The sequence below is a fragment of the Alexandromys fortis genome, unplaced genomic scaffold (assembly GCF_014885135.2).
Source record: "Alexandromys fortis isolate MF-2015 unplaced genomic scaffold, M_Fortis_MF-2015_v1.1 scaffold_254, whole genome shotgun sequence".
NCBI classification, from domain to species: Eukaryota; Metazoa; Chordata; class Mammalia; order Rodentia; family Cricetidae; genus Alexandromys; species Alexandromys fortis.
The window spans coordinates 802,420-828,257 of NW_026068130.1; the positions used below are offsets into that span (position 1 = coordinate 802,420).

Genomic DNA, 25,838 nt, shown 5'->3' on the forward strand with positions numbered 1-25,838 from the left:
TTCCTAGCCTTGTCCTTTTTGATTTTTTTTTCTAACATTTCCCACATGTACATGTGTGTATGTACATGTGCATACAAATGTGTCCACCCCACCCCCACAGCACACACATGGAGATCAGAGAACAGCTTAAGGGAGTGGTTTTTTTCCTTCCACCATCTTCGTTCGGGGGATCAGACTCAGGTTGTCAGATTTGGTAGCAAGCACCTTTATCCACTGAGCCCTCTCACTAGCCCTCCTTTCTGTCCCTTACGGGGGTTTGGGAAGGAATAAGTGCTTAATGGATGTTAACTCTGGGTGGTTGTTTTTGAGTGTATGAATGTTTCGCCAGTATGTAGTACCCAAGGAGACCAGAAGAGATGTGGAGCTGTGGGTGATGTTTGTAGCTCTGTGGGAGCTGGTTACCAAACCCAGGCCATCTATGAAAGCAGTGAGCCATAGCTCCAGCCCCAAGTTTTAATTTTTAGCTTTAATTATGTGTATTTGTGTATGGGCTCATGAGTACAGGTATCCACAGAAGCCAGAAGAGGGCATCAGACCTCCTGGAGCTAGAGTCACAAGCACTTATGCGCTGCCTGACATGGGTGCTGGGAATTGGCTAAGAACTGTGGTCCTCTGCAAGTATGGCAAGCATCTTAATTGCAGAGTCATCCTTCCAGCCCTTAACCTGTGGTTTACATCAGCCACCTGATGTGTTTCGTCCTTATTCTGAGAGAATGACTATCTCCCCTAAGATGTGGTCTGATGAAGAACTGCCATCCACACACTTGCCGTATGTCATTTCCTCAGGACAGCCTACTCGCAGCACACTGCTGATCCTGGGCGTCCCAGAAGAGTCACTCTCCTCTCTGACTGAATTCTCCTTTTTAAGCCTCAGGATCAAATCACCATCACAGGGTATGAGAAGAACACCGAAGCTGCCCGTGACGCTATCTTGAAAATTGTGGGTGAGCTTGAGCAGATGGTTTCTGAGGATGTCCCGTTGGACCACCGTGTGCATGCCCGCATCATTGGTGCCCGAGGCAAAGCCATCCGGAAAATCATGGATGAGTTCAAGGTGAGTCCAGACAAAGCCAACTGAAGCACAAGATTGAGAATGCCCATCCTTCCCAGGGCACTGGCAACCTGCATAGTCCTACCTGTACTACTGACCACACGGAGCTAGGAGGGAACGGGTTTTCGGTTCTAAGGTGTTAGGATCAGAGCCCCTGCAAGCTGCAGGACAGTATTGTACTCTGACGTCATTGGTAGGTACAATAATGAGGGCTCACAGAAGGGCAGAGTCATCAGGCTATCTGCCATGCTCTTCTGCTAGGTGGGACTATCAGGCACACACTCAGTGCCTTTTGTCCTCAGGAAACCAGACGGTCTGGCAGGATGATGCATGTGACTGCCTCAAGTGAAGAATCCTAAAACCCGACTTCCTAAAATTTTCCTGAATTCACTGACTAAGAATAGAAGTATGATGGTGAACTTTGGTCTAGAGTCTTCCCTTTAATGCCCTTTGACATTTGCTTCTTCCAGGTGGACATTCGCTTCCCCCAGAGTGGAGCTCCAGACCCCAATTGCGTCACTGTGACAGGACTCCCGGAGAATGTGGAGGAAGCTATCGACCACATCCTCAACCTAGAGGAGGAATATGTGAGTCCTGTGCAAGCAGGATCTAGGGGGCCCTCAGCCCAGGCTGGGCTCTGAAGCATCCTGTCCCTTGATTTGTTGGAGGCCTGGCTATAATCCTGTGACAACCAAGCATGGGCAGGGGCAAGTGGGTAGGTGGGTGGCCCTGTGGTATCTAGCAAAATGGTCAGCTGGCTGTCTGTAGCTGACCAACACCACATTCTCTGCCATGCAGCTGGCTGATGTGGTGGACAGTGAGGCGCTGCAGGTTTACATGAAGCCCCCAGCACATGAAGAATCCAAGGCACCATCCAAAGGCTTTGTGGTGCGAGATGCTCCCTGGACCTCCAACAGCAGTGAGAAGGTCAGGTAGCACTTCTGTATTCCTGTTCCCCAGGACAGGGGCTAAGCTGCTGGGATAGTGGGATATGGGTGGAGTTACTCTGCAAACTATATAAGTCAATGAGAGCCACCTGGCACTAAAGCTGTGTCCTCCCTCCCCACAGGCTCCTGATATGAGCAGCTCTGAAGAATTTCCCAGTTTTGGGGCTCAGGTGGCTCCCAAGACCCTCCCTTGGGGCCCCAAACGATAATGATCAAAAAGAAACCTTTCCAGCCTGCTGCCCAAACCCAGCCACATGATGGTTCGTCTCAATCTGACCCAGCAGCTGGACCCTCGTAAATTGTTGATGCTCTTCCCCCTCCCCGAGGTCTCGCAGCAAAGCCTGGTGGGCTGGCCTTGAGTGGCTGCTTCTCCAGGCCTGGTCAGCACCCAGCAGGCTCAGGGTCTACTCCTGATGCTGTGCTCTGGGACAGGCACGCCACTGTGTGAAACACTAAGCAAGGTAATCGAGCATTTCGTGATCACAGACTCCAGCTTCCTGGTCCACCCAGCATGTAGTCAGCACTCTGACCTTCACACCAGAGCTCCAGCGGCTAGGAGCTGACTTCCTGTGTCATGACCTCAGGAAATAAATTTCCTTGACTTTATAAAAGCCAAAACGTTTGCCCTCTTCCTTTTCCCACCTCCCTCCTGCCCGCCACCTGTCACCCAGGCCTTCGTCTTGTGGAAAGCAGTCAGCTACCTTTAGCTGTCAAAAATCTGCTTAGCACAGGCTACAGGAGAGGAGGAAGGCATGGTTTGGGGCAGCAAGAGGTCAGATGTCCTGGTGATCGAGTGGGTAGAGGTAGAGGGTGGCCTGGGTCCTCAGATAGAACTGATGATACCCATGTTGGGTTCCGAAAGCATCAGCGGCTTCTGCTGCAGCTTCAGCCTCATGCGCTGGAGTATATACCCTAGAGGCACGGCTGTGTGTATGTCACCTGGGTTCCCTGTGGCTGTCACAGTGGACTGGGACAGCTTGAGACTTTGGAGGCAAGGGGAGGTAGAGACTGGCTTCTCTTTGGTGGGGGGGGGGGGGGGTTGACCCAGTGACAGCTCAACTTTTCCTACAACCTTTGGCCTCTTTGCCTCACCTAGACACCTCGTGTTCAGTTGCCTTCTTTCTACCTCAGCCAGTGTGGTAGTACTCTCACGTGGGCTAGTGCCACCTCCAAGGCTCTTCTCTTGATTTAGACATTCTGGTGATTCTGGGCTTGCCATTGAGTGAAGGGTAAAGCTAGTGCTTTCCTTCAACCCACATGATTTAGGGGCTGGTGCTGAGCAGGGTGCTCATTCCCAGCCAGCCTGACATGTAGGCTCTAGCAAGCATACTTGGATGCTTTATGCAGTCCTGAGGGACAGGTTTGAGGGCAAAGTCATCAATAGAGGCTGTCATTTAGCATGGGTTAAAAGGGAAGGCAGAATGAAAACAAAGGACCCAGTGCAGGGAGTGCTGCTAGCTGAGGGAGGCCTTTTCTCAGGTGCAAGAGGTAACTTGGACTACTGGCCCCAGCCCTGACCAGGAAAAGTGGTCCCCAGTAGAAGTGTCCCCTTTGTGTTATGGAGACTGAGGACAGGTCTTTTATCTCCAGGTCATCTGATCAACTAGCAACATGTCCTATCCCAGATCCTTGGGTTCCTAGAAAAGCCAACCTGTGCCCATCTCATGGCCTTCCTGGGAACTAAACTGTCACTGCTACTGTGACACCTTTTCCCAAGTCTTTCACTCTCCACTTACTAACTCAGGCTTGGCTACCTGTAGACTCTTAACTCCTAAGTGGATCCAGAATTGCTTCTCCAAGTCTAACTTCAGTTCCCTGTAGATGAAGCAGCCCCACATGTACCCCATTATAGGAATGATAGTGAGATGGGAAAGAACGTCTGCTTTGCTGGGTAGGCCGGCAGCTTGGGCCAGGCGGGGGAGACAGGGAGAGGGCGTCCCTGCCTTTCCTGAGAGCTGTCTCTTCTCCCATCTGCATGAGGCTGGGGACACCTTGCTTCCCTCCTGCCCTTCCAGCCCCCTCATCATCTTCACAGTCATCCTACAACATCCAGTCTCCTCCTTCCCCAGAAAGTAAAGTTGAGATGATCACCACAGGATTTTGCACATGTCCATTTATTGCTAAGTGCTGTAGACGTAAGCCCTACCCTACACCGTTGAGAGTCTCACTCCTTTTCTGATTGATTGTTAATAAGGACTATGAAATTGACTGTGCCTGGGTCACCTCTCTGTAGCCTCCACGCTGCTGAGGGGCCTAGGCAGGGGTGGGGAGTGTCCTTTCCTCTTGTTGAATGTCTTCCATGTCCTGTTTCCATAGCTACATCCATCCCTTGGCCTTAACTTTGGAATTTGGAAATTATATGCAAACATGTGTAAAGGCTCATGAAAATGGATGACACTGGAATTTTATAAATTCTAAAATAAAACCCAAAACCAGATGCAGTGTGATGAGACTCGTTTTATCAAATATATATTCTCTCCTTGTGACTAAGTGGTAATTCCTTGATCCATTTTAGATTCTCTGGCAATTCTGTCCTATTCAGTGGGATTTCCCCGGGGAACTCTTACCTGTTCCTGCACTTTAACCCATCCCAGTCAGTGGCTTCCCCTGAGCACTGCTTGGAGAGCAGCTTGATCTTTGCAAAACCCGCAACATCCCCAGGTTTTCTGTTGCCATTTCCTGACAGGCTTTCCTAACACCAGGCTGAGGTTGACCTGGAGGCAGGGTCCTGCCAGGAGGCTGTAGCGGCTGAGAAGGAAGGGGGTGGAGACAGCAAGGGTAGGACAGGCTACTCCAGTTCCCTTGAGAGAGAAGATCCCATTAAAGAGCAGGGAACTAGCATAGCACCTCTTGCTGAGAAGACTGATAACCCAGCATCTCCAACCCAAGACGTGCATCTTGAGTAAAATGGTTCCAAATAAAAACAGGACCCCACAACCGGTCTACCTTCAGGTCCCAACAGCCAATAAACACCTCCTATATAAGGCTCTCCCTGGTGTGCAGAGGAAGTCACTGGGAATCCATGACTCATTCCTGGTGTAGTTGTTTGGATGGGGTGAGGGGCATGTATAAGTGTGGGCCACCTTGCATTGGTTTCAGTGAAATTCCTTCTGTTTGGTCAAGTTTACTTTAATATTTTAAAGATGGCACCAGTATGATGGCTGAGCAGGTGCATGTCTTAGTGACTGGTCTGTCACTGAAGAAACAAGACAACCTTCAGAAGAAACTTTACTTTGGCTTATGCCTCCAGGAGGTTTAAAAGTCCACAATACTGGAGACAGCATAACAGCAGGAGGATGAAAGCTCACACCTCTACCCATAAACATGAAGAGCACCAACTGGAACGGCACACTTTCTCTCAAAGCCTACTCTTCCATAAAATTTCCTCCAGCAAGGCTGCAACACCTAAACATCCCCAAATAGCATCACCAAATGGGGATGGAGTATTCAGCTGCCAAAGCCAACCAGGGACGTTTCTCATTCGAACCACTACACTGCCCAAGCCTGGCATTCTCTGGAACCCGCAGTGGAAGAACTGGCCCCACAAAGTCGTTTCCTGATGCCTACATGTGAGCTGTGGCATACATCCCCATATTTACCCACAATAAGAGATTTTAAAAATTACAACAGCAGAACAAACAGCTTGAAGCAAGTAAATGTAGTTGGTGTTGTAAGGCTACCTAGTAGATGCATTCATTGAACTGGCTAGTTTGTCCAGTAGCCATGCAAGGTTCAGTGGGCAGCTGCGACCCATGGCAAATGGCAGAGTGAGCACAGAGCCATGTCTGAGGCCAGAAGTTGCCAAAGTTAACAATGGGTGGGTGAGTGAGTGGTTGGGGGAAGTTTTGAAGCAAGTGTGTGTGTTTCACAGTCCATTCCAAGACTGTACATCCCTCTTGTCGCAGCCGAGAACCCTACAGAAATATGCACAGGTGTGACTGAAAGGCCCGGGTCCCATCATGAGTGGGCAGCTAAGTTAGGAAATAACTGGCAATTAACCATCAGTTAACCCAGCTAACAGGAGGAAACAGCCCAAATTGTACCCAGTCTGAAAAGTAACAAAAAGGAGAGAAAATAGGAAAGACCCACTAGGTATCACAGAAATCTGTTTTCTGTGTTTTGTCCTTCCTGCTTCCACTATAAGGGGTAAGGCTTCATTCCACAGCCTTCCCCGTTCTGTGCTTGCTGTGTACTGAATCCCTGACCCAGCACTGGAAAGCACAGGAGACAAAGGGGATAGATACTGCAGAGTCCTTGATCTGTCAGGATAAAGAGGCCAAGACAAGAGAGAACCCAGAGGCCTTAGGTAATCGGGTATGAAAGGAAGAGCAGGTGCAAGCTGTGGCCTGGGATGTTTCAGGTCTGAGAGCCAGATGTGCAGATGTGTACTGGCCATGTGAGGAAAAGGCAGAGGGTGGGTCTGGAGGGGTGACCTGACCCTACACTATCACAAGGAATGGCAGGGACCCCAGAGTCTAACCTGCTCAGTTGACAATGACAGAAGTTATGCCCATGGATGGGGGTGGGGGAGGGAAGGTTATGTCAACAGTAAAGCCACCTCCTGGTCACTAAGATTCAGGACTGCATACAGAGGACCCTTAGTCTTTGGTTTAGGGACAGGAAACAGGGATCCTCCCTATTGGGGACAAGAGAAAGTCATGGCTGAGGGAAGGACAGGTGCTCTGAGTACAATGGCCAGCACTATAAATATGAGAGCTACAGAAGCCCCTTCAGGTAGCCCTTTTGCCTTGAGATCATTGGCTCATGGGACTTGGGAATGGCAGTAGGGGATAGCTTCCTAAAGGCCAACAGATGTCTCCTTTTGGTGCCCTTAGGAATATCTAGTAGAGGTGGTAACCAAGCAGTATGTGTGAGCCAAAGACTGTGGCAGCCAAGGGCCATGGTTATTCTAAACCAAGCATAGGAGATAAGTTGAGTCAGAGCCAGGAGCACGTGCAACAAATGACAGAGACAACTGGCTACCTGCCCTTCTTCCTCCCAGCATTCAGTCCAGTCCTCTCTGCCTACCTAAATTCTGCCCTATCAGGCCAAGGCGGTTTCTTTATTCATTAACCAATACAAGCAGCACATGCACAGTGAACTGGCTCCTAGTGCATCTTCAGCAGGCTTCCAGGCAAGTGCGTCAGCCTCCAGTAACCCCTACTGTGACTTCAGAGATGGAGGAGAGGTTACCAGTTCTAAGACCCTAGGCTGGAAGGCCCAGACTCTGAGCTTGGAAGCCGGTCATCCTTCACTCCGCTTGCTCCAAGGAGAGCCTGTCTTGAAGAAAGTGAGTTGTCAGGTGGACTACAGAACAGACGTGACAATAAAGCCCTCAGTCCTTCACCCACTCTGTAGCTGTGCTGCCAGGACTGAGTAGGCGGAAACCAAGGCCCATGGTTGGTCAAGTAGCCAGAGAGAGCATGAGGGACAGGGCTCGGGTGCTCACCTCATTCTCAGCCAGGGCCTGCTTAGCTAAGTAGTATTCCCTCTTCACCTTGATCTCCACAGACTCTGGGATGTCAGGAACCAGGAGATCCAGAAGTCGGCCAATGGAGAACACCACGTGCTGGCGGGAGAAGCCCCACCCCAACCTTGGTAAAACAAAAGCCCAGACTAGCCTTCAGGAGACCAGGCAGGCTCCCTAGGTGAGTGGAACTGCTGGACCAACAGAGGCCTGGACCACAGAGTGTACAGCCCCTCAGAGTTCCCCATGGCACCTTGCAGTCCTCAAAGTATGAGCCAGGGACAGAGGCCAGCAAGGGAAAACAAGATGCATAGAATTTTGACGGGCTGGGAAAACAGAATGGGGGTTCTTTAGGCCTTACTGATTTTTTTTCCCATGCCACAGGCTTAGGTTAGACAAAACGAGTAAGGGGCCAGCAAGATGGGAGTCATTGAAAGAACTTTCAGATATCTTGGATACCTCAAACACGATGACAAAGGCCAGGCGGATGGCCAGGAGAGTCCAGTACGTCTGGGAATAGTGTCCATCATCGTCCCTGAAAGCCCGGTACCTGCAGGAGACACAAGACTCAGGGTAGCACTCTTGGGTTGAGCTCCAGCTGGCAAATGGTCCGTCTAGAATCAGCCTTCCCATTTCCCCTTCTCTGCCTCCTTGGTGCTGCCCACAGAGCAGCTTTCTATCAATGGTCCTTGTAACAGGAATTACCCCCAAACAGGGACTCAGATAGTATCTTCAGCTGGTGAGGTTCTGAATGGGTGGGCAGGAAAGCTAAGCTGCAAATGTCTTTAATAGATGTAACAGCCCAATGAGGCGTCTACAAAGGATATCTATCTACTTACACCCAGAAGATGTAATCTCGACAAGTCAGCAGCTGCTCTATTCCCTTCCCACACGGCTTTTTTTTTTGGGGGGGGGGGGGGGGGCAGAGTGTTTTTTCGAGACAGTGTTTCACTGTGTAGTATAGCTCTGGCTGTCCTGGAACTCACACTGTAGAACAAACTGGCCTCAAACTCACAGGATCCATCAGCCTCTCCCTCCAAAGTGCTGGAATTAAGGCATTTGCCACTATGCCCAACCCGATGCCCTGTTCTGATCTTTCTCTGTGGGCAATGTACTCATGTTGTACACAGCAAAACACACACATAAAAGTATATTTTGAGATTGGGGATCTTGCTCAGTGGTAGAGTGCTTGCCTAGCAAGTGCAAGACTCTGGGTTATCCTCAGCTCAAAAAAAAAAAATTTAAAAACCATGAAGAACTGATCAGTCATGGTAGCACATGCCTGTAATCCCAGCACTCGTGAAGCTGAGGCTGGAGGATCACTGCAAGTTTGAAGCTAGCATGGTCTGCAGAGTGAATTCCAGGGCAATCAGGAGCTAAATACCAAAACTCTGTCTCAAATAACAACAAAAACCTGAACCTGCCTACCTACCCATCACACATCCTTCCTGAAGAAACTACTTAAAAGATGTACTTCAAGGGGGCTGGGAAGATGGTTCAACAGTTAAGAGCACTGACTGCTCTTCCAGAGGTCCTGAGTTCAATTCCCAGCAACCACCTGGTGGCTCACAACCATCTCTAGTGGGATTTGATGCCCTCTCCTGGGATAAAACACTCATATACGGAAAATAAATAAATAAATCTTTAAATAAATAAACAACATCCCCATTGTCTCAGTGTGTGGGTGCACCCCTCGCGGTCCTGAGTTCCTTGCTCGTGCTCACTCTCCTTCTGCTCCTGATTTGGACCTTGAGATTTCAGTCCAGTGCTCCAATGTGGGTCTCTGTCTCTGTCTCCTTTCATAACCTGATGAAGGTTAATATTCAGGAGGAAGCCTATATGTTTTTCTTTGGGTTCTCCTTCTTATTTAGCTTCTCTAAGAACCCGAATTATAGGCTCAATGTCCTTTATTTATGGCTAGAAACCAAATATGAGTGAGTACATCCCATGTTCCTCTTTTTGGGTCTGGCTTACCTCACTCAGGATAGTGTTTTCACCAAGGCCAGCTGGCCTGGGTCTGAAAAAGCCTGGGGTAAAACAGGTCTCACTGAACATAGTGGACAATGAGGACTACTGAGACCTCAAGAACATGGGCAATGGGTTTTTGAGCCTACTGCACGTATTGGATTTGTGGGAGCCTAGGCAGTCTGGATGCTCACCTTATGAGACCTGGATAGAGGAGGGTGGCCCTTGGACTTCCCACAGGGCAGAGAACCCTGATTGCTCTTTGGGTTGACGAGGGGGGGGACTTGATTGGGGGAGGGGGAGGGAAAGGGGAGGCGGAGGTGGGGAAGAGACAGAAATCTTTAATAAATTAAAAAAATAAAAATAAAAAATAATAAATAAATAAATAAAAAGAAATAAACAAAATACAATGTGCTTCAGTAAGAAGAGAAAGATGCTCAGAGGGAAGACATCTACCTATACCTAAGAAGCAGCTGCAGGGCCAGCGAGCTGGCTCAGTAGGACGTTACCTGCCATCAAGCTGTCATGACCATAATTTCATTCCCAGGTCCCACATGGGACAAGAGAACCAGCTTGTACAACACAACAACCAACAGAGTCAGGAAGATACACCATTAAATCTGATAGTGTCATAGAATAGTATTTTAAGGTATGTTACTTTTGCATATGCTCTGAAACATTTATTTAATGATACAAAAATGTGTTTGATTAACCTTTACTACCTAAAGAATAGCATTTGTAAATATTCTACGCATCTATAAGCATTCTTGAAGTCTGTACTGTGTGACTAACCCGCAGGTTGGTTTACATTATTTTTTTTAATGGGATGTCATATGGAAACCTATTTCACCAGAGTTTTAAAGGAATAAAAAGGGTATTGTAAAAATGTGTTTGATTAAATAAAATTCCCCTGCAGCCAGGAGACTGAGCCAGCAAGTAGCTGACAGGAAGTTCTAGGGAGGAACCAGGTGGAGAAGGGTTTTGTTTTTGTTTTGTTTTTGCCAGGCAAGCAGTGGTGGAACGCAAATTTAATCCCAGCACTTGGAAGACAGAGACAGGCAGGTCTCTGTGAGTTTGGGGCCAACCTGATTTACAGAGCACGAGTTCTAGGTCAGGCTTTAAAACAAAACAAAACAACAACAACAAAAAAAAACTACATAGAGAAGCCCTGTCTCGAAAAAATAAATAAATAAATAAATAAATAAATAAATAATAAAATCTTAATTTTTAAGAGTTTGAGGCCATCCTTAGATACATGAGAGACCAATCCAAGAAACAAACAAAAGAGCACTACATCTTAGGGATAAGTGGGGACATCGGGGGAGGATGAATCAACAACCTAGAAAGCGAATCCTGCACTTTCCCGCTGCCCGCTCACCTGCAAGTGCGGTTGTGTGCAGCTGCGAAGGCGGACGGTGCGCGCGCCAGCGTAAAGTTGAGGAATCCGCGCAGGTCGGGGGCGCGCGTCCAGCGGTAGTAAGCACGCGGCAGGAAGTCCGAGGAGAAGGCCAGCAGAAAGGCCTGCGAGGAGGGGGTCAGCACGGGGTCAGCAGCACCAGCCCCACCCTCCCGCCACCGCCACCGCCACCGCACCACTCTGCAGGCGGCCCGGACGCTCACGTTGCTGATGACGGCGAGGTGTGTGAGGCCGGCTAGGATGTGGAACCAGATGCCAATGTCCTGGGCGCGTTCGGCCACGGGGCGCCGGTACTCGCACACGAACTTGCGCGCGTCCAGGCGGATCTCCACCCAGTTGTTGAGCAGGGCAAAAAGCGGCGCCAGCGGGCAGGCGGCCACAAAGATGGTGACGAATCCGAACTGCAGCACTGCGGGACCGGAGTAGCCGCGGGCTAGAGCTGGAAAACCTCTCAGACCACCCCAGGCGGGAATGGGGTAGGGATGCCCAGCTTGCCCACCAAAGCACCAAGCAGTTGATTTCACCCTATTTTCCTCCGCTCCTGTTGTATTCAGAGCAAGGACCACTGCCCACCTTTCTGACTGGTCCCTGGGAGCCCTGATCCGCACTGCTCTGATATTGGTGCTCCTGGACAGCCTCGGCCATCCAGTACACCTGAAGTCAGGGACTCCTAATGGCAGGAAGGAGAGCAAAACCTGCCTCTGGCTTTAGGATTGTCCTCCCTTTTTTCTCCAAGGGCAGCATGGGTCTTCTATAAAATTGCTAGAGAGGTCTTCAGATGCCATTGTGGAGGGTGTGAGGATACATAATATCAGCCTGCTCCCCCTAACTCACCCTGATTTTATCTACAGAAAGAGCCTGCAACTGATAAAAAAAAAAAAAAAAAAAAAAAAAAAAAGGCCTGCAACTGTTACTGCTTATGCTTTGGTTGCCAGGCAACTCAGTCATGTGTTCTGCTGAGACACTGTGCTCACTAAGTTATGACTATGCCAGATCTCCCTTGTATTAGTCAGGCAAAACCCCGCCCTCAAAACCATCACACCCCTCAAGCTGTGGGTATGGGCCACCACTTGACAGTTAACACCTGAGGAAACAGCTGGAGGAAATTAGTCCTCTAGGCTGGCATGGCCCCGGGTGTACCTATCTTCCCTGCTGGAGAATCTTGGCTCTGCCCCAGGACCTGCTTTCCCTAATACACAGCCTCAGCTCCCAGGCATCCCCCAAACTCCCCCCACCCCCCACCCCAGCTCTGTTGCCCACGCAGCTCTTCTCCAGGTATCTAGAGACCTGACTCCCAGGGCCCCTTGTGTGCCCCCACCTCCCAATGACACATTGCATTTCAGGGTAGGCCAGGGGCAGCAAAGCTGTGTTGTGGGTCTTACCCATTTCCAGGTACTCGTGGAACAGCCCCTCACAAGGCAGCAGCTGGTAGTCAGCCTCCCAAGGTGCTGGGTGGGTCCCCGTGCCAGCCTTCCTTTTCCTGGAGTACCACTTCTGCCAGCAGCCCCTCAGCTTTCTGCAGGTAGGAAGCAGAAAATGGCCTGGCTGTTCCCGTGCAGCTGATGGCTGAGCTAGTCAGAGAGGACACACACCCTGGATGGGCTGTTGTTCTCAGGCGAGGCTGGGCGGGACAGCGGTTTGGTCTGAAGTTCTTGCGAATCAGACTCCTCCAAGGCCCCTGACCCCGTGATGTAATTTGTCAAGAAAGGAACCCCCCCCCCCAGCTCCCTGGAACCTTTGGAGGGTGGAGCCATAGCAGGGCTAGGAAGGAGCTACTGAGGGTAACAGCTGAGTCCCAGGGAAGCAGAGGCCATGGGGACTTAGGTATGTTGGCTTCGTCATACTGGGGCCACATACTGGCATCATCACACCTCGGAGGCAAGTATCAGTCCTGTGAGGATGTGGCTTTGTCAGAGATTGTGAGGTGTCATGCATGGAACACATAGGTTGCTTATCAGATTGTATGGGGGCGCTACTGATGCAATTGTATCCTTATACAATTATCAGATTGTAAGTATTGGCTTCCTCACACGACCTGCACCTGCCAGACACGGAGCATGACCCTGGACTTCCTCCTCCCACTGAATACCGGAGAAGTAAGTCAGGATACTTCCAGGGACTGACTGCCATGGTTGAAGCGTCAGGGCGAACCCTGCCTTTTGCAGGTGGTAGTGGGCATCTGGGTTGGTGTGGCCTCGGGTAGGAAACTGTCCCTGGGCAGACACTTTGGAGGACTCCAGCCTGTGAGGGAGGCCACAGTTCCAGCTAGTGGGACTGGGATGGGGAACTGGTCCCTAACAAGGGAACCTGAAACAGGCATATGAGTCTAGGAGTCAGGCCTGAGGCTCTAGCTTCCCCTTGCTTATCCTTCTCCTGCTGGTTGCTGGAGGTAGGAAGTGTGTGCTGGCCTGTGTGGCCTCCCGCTGAGCACTCCCCTGACAGAGCTCCCCAACACCCCAGTCAGAACAACAGATGGGAGAGGCTGTCATGAAGCTCACACTGTGACATGGAGGTCCTGGGATGACAGGTCCTGCCTCCCCCTTTAGTCTCCTAGCACCCGAGAAACTGCAGGACAAGGTGAAGGTGACTTACGGGACAAGGACCTCCTGCACATTGTTGATGACCTGCTTGCCCACCATGATGACCAGGAGCTCCTGTGCCAACTCAATGAGGCACCCTCCAGCAGCACACTGCAACAGCACAACCTCAGGTGAGCTGGGGACAGGACCAGGCTCACACACTCAACCAGCTTCCTTTTTGCCTCAAAGGTGGCTTCTGTACCCCCACCTCCCATAGAACATGCCTGGAGCGCCTTGAGAACTGCAGAGATCAGCCCTTCCCACCCCACTTCAGTTATGGATGGGAGCAACCGCTGGGCAGCTGTAGTTAGTGCCCCATAGCTCCTCAGCCAACTGCAGCCACAGCTCCAGGGAAGACCCAAGATGTGGTCAGTAAACAATCAGACCCCAGGAGCTTCTAGGAATGCATGCCATGCCCGGGAGCCTCAGTCACACTGGGGTGTCATCCTCTCCAGGTGGGAAATCCTGAAGAACCCAGTCAGTGCTGGGGGCAGCACCTGGGTCCAGCCATTCTTGAGCCGCAGAGTCTTGAATAATTTCAATGCAAGACCATGTGGTAGCCCTTTCCCCGCCGACGCCAGTCTGAATTAGGCATCTCGCCAAGAGTTGGGAGGTACCTCACACTGCACAGCAGCCACAGTCATGCTCCCGAAGTAGGGGCCTGGTTGCTCTGCCTCTCCCCACACAATTCCCTACCCTTAATGCAAAGGTGGACAGCACCCCTCAAGGAGGTGAGCCGCCTTGAAGTAAGAGGAGATAATGGCCCAGGCCCTGGGAAGATTTCTGTTCTCCCTCCTCTAAAAAGAGAAGGGTCTTTCAGATCCGGTGCTCAGTAAGGGCGGCGGAACCCCATGCCCCCATCTCCAGTTCCATAGTCACCAGTGGGCAGCTCCAGACGTACCCACCACCCTGCCGGTACCTCTGGTTAATCCTGCTCTGCCCTCAGCTAACAAGGCCGGAAGTGTACAGACAATTTTTTGGGGAGTCTGGGCAACATAGGGTTCATTTCTTACTCCTTCTTGGTATTTATGCTTTGGTGTCTTGTGGCTCTGTCACCTCCAGAGGAACCCACCTGCGATCCTCTGCAGAGGCCACCACACATCTGAGAAGCCGGGCTCTCCTGATTCCCAGAGTTCCCAGGTCCCAAAGACAAGCAGAGCATACCAGGGCTAGTGGAGGAAGGCAGCCCTGGGAGAACCCCAGCTAGTGAGGCTGTGGGGTACTGGCCTCAGCAGTGCTATGACTCATGGGGGGCTTGGATGCCTCTAGGGTGTGTGTTAGGTTGAAGCAGAGAAGGGCCTAAGACCCATGAGGTGAGCATTCTCTAGACCGTGGTTGCCGATCAGGACCTGGGGCTGATGTGGCAAAGAGTCGTGGGGTCCTGGGAAGCAGCTGTAAGTCTGGCCACTGGCTTGGACAGTGATGGAAGGTAGGCACGAGAACTGGCATCAAGTGAAGGCCTCGGTGGGTACAGAGGGTGCCTAGCCCCCATTCCTCAGCACTCACCTCTTCATTTCGGACTCCAAACAAGGTGTGGTAATTGCCTGGGTATCCCACAAACCTAGCAGGGGCAAGTTGTGAGGCTGTGAGGGACTAGATTCTGAGTGTCACCTCTCTCCCACCCTGAGGCCTGGCCTGGCCTGGGAGAAGCACAGACTTGTCCCAAACCACCCCCCTCACTCACCCCCCCCTCCTGAGCACACCAGACAGAGTGGGGCAAAGCTGAGCCGGGGGAGAGGCGACAAGTCAGGAGGGTGACCCCTACCTGCCCTTGAAGAAGGCGATGTACACCGGCGAGGCGTAGAAGTTGACAAACTGGAAGATGAACACCTTGAGGGTGAAGGCGTCCTCGAATGCGGTCTGCGTCCGGTGCATCTCTGCAGATGGGGCTTGCATTCAGTTCCCCAGGTATATTGGCCCCTTCCCGTGAGACCACACCACCATCCAGGGTGAGGAAGAAGCCATGTTGTCCAGATATGTTAAATTTATTAAAGGAGGGGTTAACATACAGCAGTCCTACATTTCTAATGTCTAAATTTTCCTAAGACATGTTGATTAAAGCGGTGGTAAATCTTAATTGTCTGCTGGTTAAATTAGATTATTAAAGCACGCCTGTTGGTCTGTCTGTGAGGTTGTTTCCAGAGAGTATTAGCTCATGAGGACTCTGACCTTATCAGTGGATCAATATTATTAATCACATGGATTAATAATATGCTGATAATATTATTGGGAGTTGGTGGAAGTTGGAGCCTGCATGGAAAAAGGTGTCCTTGGATCTGTATGCCACCTGATCCTGTCCTGTATTCCCCTCCTTGCTTTGTGGGAATCACACCCTCCCTGCTCTGAGGGACTGTCACCTCTGAAACTGTGATCAGGAATACGGAATCCCTCCCTTAATTCATTCTGTCTGGTATTTTGGTCACAGTGGCAAAAAAAGATAACTAATACAATTAGGAATACCTGAAATAGCTGATCAAAAAAACTCTAGAACACTAAAACCAAACATTTGCACCTTCATCAAAATAGCGTGTACAGGACCAGTGAGATGGCTCAGTGAACGAAGGTGCTTGCCACCAAACCTGATGAGCCGAGTTCCTTCCCCAGAGAGAACTAACCCTCACCAGCGTGCCATAGCACACACAAGCCATGATACATGAGCACATACACACACGCATAAATAAATGTAATCATTTTTAAAGTGTGTATAGATAAGGTTGGGGTCGGGGGGAGTGTCCAAAGACAAAGTAGTTTCTGGTCAAGGTTGAAGGCTGAATTATAACTGCAAAAAAATTGCCAAGAGCCGGGCGATGGTGGCACACGCCTTTAATCCCAGCACTTGGGAGGCAGAGACAGGCGGATCTCTGTGAGTTCGAGACCAGCCTGGTCTACAGAGCTAGTGCCAGGACAGGCTCCAAAGCCACAGAGAAACTCTGTCTCGAGAAACCAAAAAAAAAAAAAAAAAATTGCCAAGACCACCAGGCAGTAGTGGCACACACCTTTAATTTCAGCACTCAGGAGGCAGAGGCAGGCAGATCTCTGTAAGTTCAAGACCAGCCTGGTCTATAAAGTAAGTTCTAGGACAGGCTCCAAAGCTACAGAGAAACCGTCTTGAAAAACAAAAATTTGCCAAGACCAGTGTGGAAACGTAAAAGGTCATTTGGAGGAAAAAAGGGACCCAAAGTCCCACAATTGTGGGAACACCTACACCAGCTCCTATTCCCCTACTCATTCTCCTTGGGACACTGCTAAACCACTCTCCTGGCACCTACCTGGGAACATCCCATAATACTGTATTCCCTTTCCGACCATGATCACTGTGCCCTGAGTTTGCTTTGTCCCCTCTCCTTGCGGCCTTGGTTTAGGTTTAGTCAAGGTCTTGTGGGATGAGTAGTTAGGCCTCTTAGTGTTCTCTCTTAGGGAAGGTTGAAGACAGGAAACAGAAGTAGAAGTGGAGAAACAGAGGCAGGGGGAGAGGCATCTAGCTCCTAGGGACAGAGACAAGAGAATGTGCAGACACTTGGTAACCATTTGGAGTGGCTTGAGCTGGTCACAGCCCCACAGTCCACCTGATGGAGGTCCTAGTCCTTGTTCTAGCGGCTCTTGTCTCACTCTGAGAACTCCACGAGCTTGAGGGTTCTGGGAGGATGGTAGAAGCAAGGCCCCTGGCTGAGTGCTCTTGACCTTCCTCTCCCGGCCAGTGTCATGTAAGGAGCTCCCTGGGAGACGGCTCAGACACCTCTTTGGGGATATGGGTGCATGGTAGTCGGTCCATGTTTGTATTGCCTTGGTCAGCACTCACCCCATCTTGTTAGGACCTGGGCCAGGACCACATAGACCTTGGAGAGGATGACGATGAAGACAAGGTTCACCACCGACCCTGTGAGGCTGGCGATTCGTGGAGCCTGATAGGGAACAGGTGATCAGGGAACAGGCAGAGGAGCACGGTCAGAAGCCCCCAGAACAGGCAGTGGAGACTCACCCAGGCGGAAAGGAAGGCATTTTCTGACTTGGACACGACGACAGCCATGATGGCCCGGTACAGGATGATAGACACAAGGCACATAATCACCACGGCCACCTGCAAGGCCGGGAAAGTCCTGAGCCCCCTGCTGTGGACCCGGTACCCACATCCTCAGGCCTCTGGGTCCACAGCAGCCCCACAGGTTCCTTTTCCAGGGGCTCCCATCTGCAGCCTGGCCATGTCCCCTGTCAGGTTAGGTTACCAAGTAGTTTCTGTATGTTGTCCTTATACCCAGTGTTGAACTGTGCCCCATTCACCCACCTCCTTACAGCCCTAAAGTGGGTTCCATACCTGGAGAGGGCTGGGGTCCTTTAAAGCAGCCTTTGGCTAGAGGGTACCAAATTGATTAGTGTGCCCCATGCTCATTTTTGGGATCTGTCCCCTCGTTTAATGGGTGCCACACATGGTGAAGCCCTTCCAGGACCCCTCGTGGTACATACATATCCCTTAGGAGAGCGCATTCCTTGGCCCTGGGCCCTTCCCTGAGGCACAGAGTCTTTCCGGAGGACAGTGAGAATCTTATGTCTGTAGGAGATCTCAGGCCAGGGCAGAGTGGAACGATCCCTGTGGCTCAGGAAGACAGAAGCAGAGGAAAAAGCGGGGTGGCAGGGTCCCCTCACCATCATCAGGAGAACCACAGAGCCAGCCAGCATGCGGTGTACACGGCGCTTCTCAGGAAAGTAGGGCTCATCTTCCCCAGTGATGGGGTTCAGGGCTGTCATCGGAGCTCTTGCAGCGAACTGGGGCCGAGGCCTCTCCTGGAAGGGAACCGTGCTCGGTAGGGTGTGACCTTTCCTCGCCAGAAGCCACCCAGCCCAGCTCACTCACCTCAATGTCCTCGTAGTCCGAGCAGTCCCAGCGGTAGGCCAGCGTGGCATTTTTCCGCTTCCAGTACTCCAGAAACAGCACCGCCCACAGCGCCATGAACAGACTGAAGAAAACAGTGCCACCGTGGTCAAAGAGCCGCCCAGCCTGGAGGGGAGAGGGGCATCCGAGTCTTCCCAGGGATGGGTGGTCCTCTCACACACCCGTTCTCTAACGGAGCATCTTCCCACACAGGCACACCACGATGCCCCAGACCCACAGGGAAAAGCATTCTGCTCAGGAGCCACAAGTACCTAGTTTTACCCGGTCTCGGGAATTTTGGTTTATTTATTTTTAAAAGTTTTATTTATTTGTTATGTATACAGTATCCTCACCACCCGGCAAAGGCATTTCTTTTTTTTTTTAAGTTTTATTTATTTATTATGTATACAATAATCTGCCTGCATGTATCCCTGCAGGTCAGAAGAGGGCACCAAATCTCACTGCAGGTGGTTGTGAGCCACCATGTGGTTGCTGGGAATTGAACTCAGGACCTCTGGAAGAGCAGGCAAAGCTCTTAACCACTGAGTCATCTCTCCAGCCCTATTTATTTTTTTATTAAGAATATCTTCAAACTCACCATGCCACTGAGGAAGACATTGAATTCCTGATCCTCTTGCCTCTATCTCGGGCATACTACCTACCGCCTTTGTTTATGTGGAGGGGGTCAAACCCAGGCAAGAGCTCAACAGTTTGACCAGGGGGTGAATACATTTCACACACAAGGCAGACAGGAATTAGGGGGCTTGGGAGCTGTAGTGGGTTGGATCGTGACTCTCAGATGTGTCCCTTGATGTCATCTCATCTGGAGTAGGAGGCTTTGTATCATAGAGGTAACTAAGGTTAGGGGAGCAGAGTTAACAGAGCTCTCCAAGGGCTCTGACTTCACAGGTAGAGCCAGGACCTATGGGAACTGTGAGCCCCCAACGCCCTCACCCCATCTCTCGTTCCATACCTGGGCCAGAGCACAGGCACTGGAGAGCAGCCAAAAAGAACAGTCGGGGCAGAGCGGGCACATGTCAAAGCCATCGGAATTGTGGCACAGCTCCTGCCTGTGGGGTGTAGGTGGTTCCAGGAACCGAAGAGCTGCACCCCCTCCCAAGTCAGCCCCACTCCTCCCCTTCATGCCGTCCCTGCTCTTCCAGCCCTAGAACTTTGGGTTATTGTTTTATTTTTTGAGACAGGGTCTCACGTATCCCAGGCTGGTCTTGAACTTGCTATGTAGCTGAGGATTCCTTGAGTTTCTGATGGCCCTGTCTCCATCTCCTGAGTACTGGGTTGCAGGTGTGCACTACCATGTCTGGCTTCGGAAGGGCTGGGACCAAAGCCATGGCCTCGTGTATGCCAGGCGGGTACTCTATCAACTGAGCTACATCTCCAACCCCACCATCCTTTCTTTAAAAAGCAGTTGTTTTTGAAAATTTGCAACAATAATAATGAAAGGTAACATTTGGATGTCCAGCTACACGATAAAATAAAACACAAAGCCAGTTATTATAGGAAAAGCCTTACATTATCCTAAGGACAAAAGACTAAGTGTTAGTACCAGCCTGGGGACACCCCTGACAACCTGTCATCATCCTAGGGACACCCCGACAATCTGTTATCCCGGGGCACCTCTGTCCACCTCTGTCCACCTGAGCTGTCTCTGTCCAGTCTGCTGCTAGCCATGTCTTTGGGAGAGCAGGCTGTGCTTGGCGCATACCTCCACCCCAGCTCTACACAGCTCTACACAGGACCTGGTGCTTGGGAATCCCATAGTCCCACAAACCAGTGAGGCCCAGGAAACGTTGGGAGCCAAGGTAAGAGGGACACTTACGTTGGTACGTCTGAGAACACCAGGAAACATCCCACCAGGAACACCACTGTGCCTACCACAGCTGCAGGCAGGAGCCAACCCGTATAAAATCCTGCAGAGGAAATACCAGGGGTACAGAGGTTAGAAATTGGGTGTGCCCAAGGGATGTATTTGCTTTATGGGACCCAGAACCTCAGGCAGGATACTGAGAGACCCCGGAGTCTTCCCTGGCCTTAGCTTGACTCTAAGCATCTGTCCTCAACTCTCTCACCCTGTTGACTCAGTAGCAGTGTCTCCCTGACTCCATCCCACTGGGTACTTTATCTCCTGATACCCATTTCCAACCAACTGTTTACTGGTTTCTTTCTGAGAGGCTCAGCATGCATTGCAGTTTGAGCCCCAGTGAAGGTGTGGGTCATTCTAGACCTACCCTCACCCCTATGCCCCACTAGGGTACCATCTTAATGGACCACACCCCGGTCCCCTGATGTACTCCACATCCATCAAATGTGCCTGATTCCTGTGGGGTCAGTCCAGACCCCAGTCAAGTGTCCTGGTCCCTATTGACCCTGTGAGATCAGGAAGACACCTATAAAATGTCTCTGTCTGGAGCCTGGATGAAGAGTCCTTCCCCCACCCCCCAGAAGTCCTCCAGCATAGTCATACTGGAAAGACAAATCTCAGGATGGGGAAGGAGGATCAGAGACAGATCCCAGAGAGGGCAGCATGGCTCAAAGGTGCCAGCCTGACTGAGACCAGCAGAGAATGGCTTGGAGTAGACTTCCCCACGGGGATGTCTTTTCTCTCAGGGTAGACATTCCTGAGGGTGCTAGCTGGGGGGTCAAGATGACCCCACAAACTAAAGGGCTCCCAGTGTAGTGTATAGTGTTGTTGTGGGATATTTGTACACTGTGTGAAAATGTATTGCTGGGGGCTGGAGAGATGGCTCAGTGGTTAAGAGCACTGGCTGCTCTTCCAGAGGACCAAGATTTGATTCCCAGCACCCACGTGGCAGCTCACACCTGTCTGTAACTCCTGTTCCAGGGGATCTGATATGATACCTTCATACAAATGCATGTAAAATAAAGTTAAATAAATTATTTTTATAAAAAGAAAATGTATTGCTGTGATTGGTGTAATGAAAAGCTGAATGGCCAATAGCTAGGCAGGAGGTATAGGCAGGACTTGTGCACAGAGAGAACTCTGGGAAAAAGAAGGCGGCGTCTCCAGCCAAATGCAGGGGAAGCAACATGGGTAGTACAGAGAGAGAAGGTAATAAGCCACACAACAGAACACAGATTAAAATAAATGGGTTAGCTTAAATTATAAGAGCTAGCACAACAAGCATAAGCTAAGGCAGAGCTTTCATATTTAATAATAATTTAGTCTCCATGTCATTATTTGTGAGCCAGCAGTCCAAAGAAAAACCCATCTACATGGCGTCTGTTTTATCATCAGGGGAATAAGGTCTGGCAGCAGAATTATCCCAGAGGGGAGGTTGTCATGACACAAAGACCTTGCAGAAAGACAAGACTCACCAAGCCAGGCGAAGTAGAGAGCCACCTTCTCCCCGAAGTACCTCCGCACGTGGTCCAGAGGCTGGTACTTGCACCACTTGCTCCAGCGAGCCCAGTGCTGGAGTAAGACTTGGCGCTGGGTGGAGTTCTCTGGTACTGCAGAGATCGGGCCCTGGGAATAAGAGGCTGTTGGGCTGGGCTTCTCCATGTTGTTTTCACCTCTGCCCACTAGTCCTCCCACAGGACACCTCTGGGAGTGGGAAGGAACCTCAGTGCTGACCCAGACCCGCAATTCCACCCTCCAGGGCCGGCACGTGGCATAGATCCCAGGGGATGGTGTAAGGAGAAAACACAATCACACTGGGGGAGGGGCCAAAAAGTGTCTGAAGAGAAATGTGCATTGTGTTCCCTTGACTCCCGGGACTGCTGAATGTCCAAGGCACTGAAAGAGCTGGGGTCAGGACAGTAACCGGGGTGCAGGTCGACCAATAGTGCTGCCAGGCCTGGCACCTATGCTGTGTGCCACCCAGGCTATGAGCCACTCCTCATGCACCCAGTTCAGTTGACGTGAAGAGTGATGCCCATGCAAGACGTGTGTGTGTGTGTGTGTGTGTGTGTGTGTGTGTGTGTGTGTGTGTGTGAGGGGGGTGTGCCTGACATTTCTACACCCACTTTATCATCATAGCGATGATAGAATGGGTATCTGGGGAGCACCAGACAGCTATTACAGTGAATGTCGTCTCCCTGCCCCTGCCCCAGATTGCCCAGCTTCAGGGTAGAGAGAAAAGGTGCTGGAGACCTTCCTATCTTTCCTAGGGAGAGACACTGCCTGAGAAACCCAGACTTAGCACCCAAAGTGGGGACCTGGTATATTTGCCAGGGACCCCCAGCAAGGACAGGAGACCAAGCTGAACCTCAGCCTCCAGCACTGGTTACTTCACAATTACAAGGCTATGCATTTGGTATTCCCGACCCCAGGGTAAGGTGGGGGACCTCGCAGCCCACCCTGGCTCAACTCACATCATGCAGGGGGAAGGCAGCGCTGAAGGCACCTTCTGCCAGCAGCTGATCGATCCCAAAGAAGCATTTCTTCTCGTGGCCATATTGAGTCTTGGCCAGGATCTCAAACAGCTGTGGGGTGGGTGGAGGAGAGTGCCTATCACTGGCCATGTGACGGCACAGTAGGGAGACCCATCCTGGTGCTGAAACCTTGGTTAACCTCTTATGGCCCCCAGTGACAGATAAAGATATTGATGGAGGGTCCCCAAGGCCTTGAGACCTAGGTCCTATATCACAACCACACCTGTGTGGCCACATGGTAGGGATAACAGTCAATCATTCTCCCATCTTACAAACCCAGAAGGCTTTAGTCTCAAACTCCTTAGAGTTCAGCCTGGGTTCGAACCTGGGCCTGGTCATGCATGGTTGCGTGGAGCCTTGTTCTAGTAGGATCAGCTCGGTTAGCATACCTGTCTGGGGTGGGAGACCTCTGCCTTGGTGGCCATAGCAGCAGTGGCCTTTGGTGGTCATAGCTGTTGGACCACACCTCCTAGCACAGTGGTCCTCAGCCCTCCTAATGCCCTGGCCCTTTAATACATACAGTCCCTCACGTTGTGGTGACCCCAACCATAAAGCTGTTTTCATTGTTGCTTCATAACTAATTTTTATTGTTATGAATTACAATGTAAACAGCTGTGTTTTCTGATGGTCTTAGATGAGTCCTGTGAAAGTGGCACTTGACCCCCAAAGGGGTCGAGACCCATAGGTTGAGAAACACTATCCTAGTGCCTCAGACCAGCCTCTGTAGCCTGGTTTTGACAGATGAGCTTAGGGCATACTGAGACCTCTTGCTTGTCTCTTCTGGTCAGACAAGAGGATCACCTCACCTGGGCCTGGTGCCTTGCCTGCCCGTCCCAGAGGTCCATAAGCATGTATTGTCCTGGGCCTCAGATTGGGGAGGGTACTGGACAGAGAGCTGGCCTTCACCTGATTGAGTGCAGTCTGGACATGCCCCACCCCCACCGTCCTGCATGCTGGCCGTATCTTCCCTCTGTGCAGCAAGATCAGGGGCGGTCTCTCAGGCTTCGGCCCTCTGGCTACAGGGAGCTTATGGTGGCCGTGAGGATGTCAGGGTCCGTGGTTGGGATATGCCAGGCCTAGTCAGATTGGGGGCTGCAGCAGGAACACCCCACTTACAATCTGGTGCCTCTTGGTACTGGTGAAGAAGGTGTCCTGGTTGTCACTTCCAAGGAACCTGCAGGGGTGAGTACAGTTTAGAGATTTGAGAGCATGGGGATTTTTGCCACATATATGTTAGTAAAGCCACAGAAGCAGACATGGCGGAGAAGAGGATATGCACACAGAGCCTGCTCAGAGGCCGAGGAGTATACACCAGGCCAGATAAACTCAGTTCTCGTTTCTGCCTTTTCTTTTCCGCAGACAGGAGACCACGACAGATGCTACACAACACACACATAAGGCAGGGGAAAAGCAGACAGTTCGTATAGAGGACAAGGCCCTGAGCAGGAGGTTAGGCCCCACCAAGAAGCCTCTAGCATGTCTGCTCTGAAGCTTGTAAACAAGAGTTAAATAAAGTCCCAGGAGGAGGGTCAGGGGTCACAAAAGTCCTGAGTGCTTCATTAGTGGAGGCAGCCATGGCGGGGCTAGGGCTGCAGGCTCCGTGTGGTCACACAATTGCTCTGTCCAGTCATGAATGTGACAGGACTTCCATGCTGTCTCCCTCCCCCGTCAGGGAAGGTGTGATGGCGGTGTCTGCTCGCCTGGACATTGGAACAGAGCAAAGACTAATTCTGGTCTTGTGAGAGACTCAGTTATTGAAGGAAGCCAGGCAACTCTGACTGCCCTTCTGTCTCTGTTGTGCTGTGCCACAGCTGCTGTTGTCTAGCCAGAGGCCGACCAGCAGAAGCCACCAATACTGACGCTTCAGCCGCCAGATGTGCAAGCTGGATGAGCATCTTCTTTTAAAGAGCAGTTAATTTTGTCCAGCAGGAGGGAAGAGTGGGCTGGCAATAATCACTACACATCATGTATGTTCCCATATGTGTATGACATGTGTGCACATGCCACAGTGCACGGGTGGAGGCCTCAGTACCGAGGGACCTTGTTGAGGCAAGCTGTCTCTAGTTCCTGATGCCCTGTGTCCTCCAGGCTAACCGGTCTGTGAGCTTCAGGGCACTTCTGTCTTAGCCTCCATCTCAGTATAGGAATTCTGGGATTGCAGATGTGCATCATCCATCACATCTGGCTCTTCAGGTGGGTTCCAGGGATGGAACTCAGATTGTCAGGCTTGCACGACAAGTATTTTGACTTGTTAAGCCATTCCCCTTACACCCAATTTTTCTCAATAGAGTACCCATCTTTGTTTGTTATAGCCTCAGAAATGGATTGTGACTTGGGCCTCATGAGTCTCCTATTCCTAGAATCTGGGGCATGTTTGTTCTACAGCACAGCCACCCTATCCTGACTGATGCAGGTGACTTACCAACACGGGCTTGTCCACCTGGGATTCAGCTGGTGTTCTCTGAAAATCCCAGGTGGGGACAGCATTTGAGAAAATGCACGGTGTTCAGTTAATTCATTCACGGTCCCGTTCACTCATACATCGTCCATCCTGTTCATTCACACTCTCACTCACACATCCTTCCGAGTTCTCATAGGGGCTGGTCCCACAGGAGGCTGTCCTGCCGGGCTCACCAGGGCTACAATGCCATACCATCGCAGCTTGCTTGCTTTGAACTGGCAGGAGTAGTACTCAGGAGGCATGTCCGGCACCTGCTCCAGCAGGATGTTGGGGATGCCCAGCCACTCCAGGAGCGTGGCCGACCAGTTGGAAGCCTGGTTGGGAAATTCCTGGGGGAAAGAAAAAAACTGTTCAGAGAGAAATCTTCACAGCTGGGAGGAGACTGGCCATATCCGCAAATGGGACTCCAGTCCAAGGGCGCAGCAGTGAGAAATGACAGCTCTTACTCTTGGTCCTGTTGCGGGCCCTTCCCCTTTGGGGGCCTTGGGCTCTGAGAGTTGCTTGACTTGTTAAATTGAGGACCAGAACTGCTCAAGTCACTAGGGAATGAAAGAGAGTGAACAGTGTGTCTCTGTCTACCCCAGAGCCATGCTGGAGAAACCCACTGTGAGCAGTCCAGGCTCATCATTCTGGGGGCCCAGAGAGGCGGCTATCCTTCATCCTGGTACTGT

General features: G+C 51.1%; 2 protein-coding genes and 1 long non-coding RNA gene across 6 annotated transcripts in view; 2 read left to right on the forward strand and 1 right to left on the reverse strand.

Moving 5' to 3' along the window:
• The window catches only part of Hdlbp (high density lipoprotein binding protein), a 77,618-nt gene extending 73,183 nt beyond the window's left edge, over window positions 1–4,435 (forward strand). For both annotated transcript variants that reach the window (XM_050125971.1, XM_050125970.1), the window contains exons 25-28: window positions 869–1,054; window positions 1,522–1,638; window positions 1,850–1,978; window positions 2,121–4,435. In XM_050125971.1, the coding sequence (XP_049981928.1) occupies window positions 869–1,054; window positions 1,522–1,638; window positions 1,850–1,978; window positions 2,121–2,207 (519 nt within the window). In that variant the 3' untranslated portion in view covers window positions 2,208–4,435. The remainder of the gene's footprint in view (window positions 1–868; window positions 1,055–1,521; window positions 1,639–1,849; window positions 1,979–2,120) is intronic.
• Window positions 4,436–4,565: 130 nt separating this feature from the next.
• The window catches only part of Ano7 (anoctamin 7), a 31,176-nt gene continuing 9,903 nt past the window's right edge, over window positions 4,566–25,838 (reverse strand). The window contains exons 6-24 of one of the 3 annotated variants that reach the window (XM_050125972.1): window positions 25,360–25,496; window positions 23,823–23,880; window positions 22,647–22,757; window positions 21,648–21,798; window positions 20,131–20,221; window positions 19,267–19,363; window positions 18,276–18,419; window positions 18,068–18,205; window positions 17,406–17,504; window positions 17,226–17,328; window positions 15,192–15,303; window positions 14,933–14,987; window positions 13,440–13,537; window positions 12,230–12,363; window positions 11,051–11,256; window positions 10,809–10,951; window positions 7,925–8,015; window positions 7,448–7,567; window positions 4,566–7,274 (exon numbers count right to left, since the gene is read on the reverse strand). In XM_050125972.1, the coding sequence (XP_049981929.1) occupies window positions 7,197–7,274; window positions 7,448–7,567; window positions 7,925–8,015; window positions 10,809–10,951; window positions 11,051–11,256; window positions 12,230–12,363; window positions 13,440–13,537; window positions 14,933–14,987; window positions 15,192–15,303; window positions 17,226–17,328; window positions 17,406–17,504; window positions 18,068–18,205; window positions 18,276–18,419; window positions 19,267–19,363; window positions 20,131–20,221; window positions 21,648–21,798; window positions 22,647–22,757; window positions 23,823–23,880; window positions 25,360–25,496 (2,166 nt within the window). In that variant the 3' untranslated portion in view covers window positions 4,566–7,196. Of the gene's footprint in view, window positions 7,279–7,447; window positions 7,568–7,924; window positions 8,016–10,808; window positions 10,952–11,050; window positions 11,257–12,229; window positions 12,364–13,439; window positions 13,538–14,932; window positions 14,988–15,191; window positions 15,304–17,225; window positions 17,329–17,405; window positions 17,505–18,067; window positions 18,206–18,275; window positions 18,420–19,266; window positions 19,364–20,130; window positions 20,222–21,647; window positions 21,799–22,646; window positions 22,758–23,822; window positions 23,881–25,359; window positions 25,497–25,838 lie in introns of all 3 variants that reach the window. The other 2 variants (XM_050125973.1, XM_050125974.1) reach the window with 2 other exon arrangements.
• Window positions 11,216–14,716, forward strand: LOC126490792 (uncharacterized). Its single transcript, XR_007589251.1, has 4 exons — window positions 11,216–11,323; window positions 12,240–12,369; window positions 12,855–12,943; window positions 13,394–14,716. It is a non-coding gene; the product is annotated as an uncharacterized lncRNA (long non-coding RNA).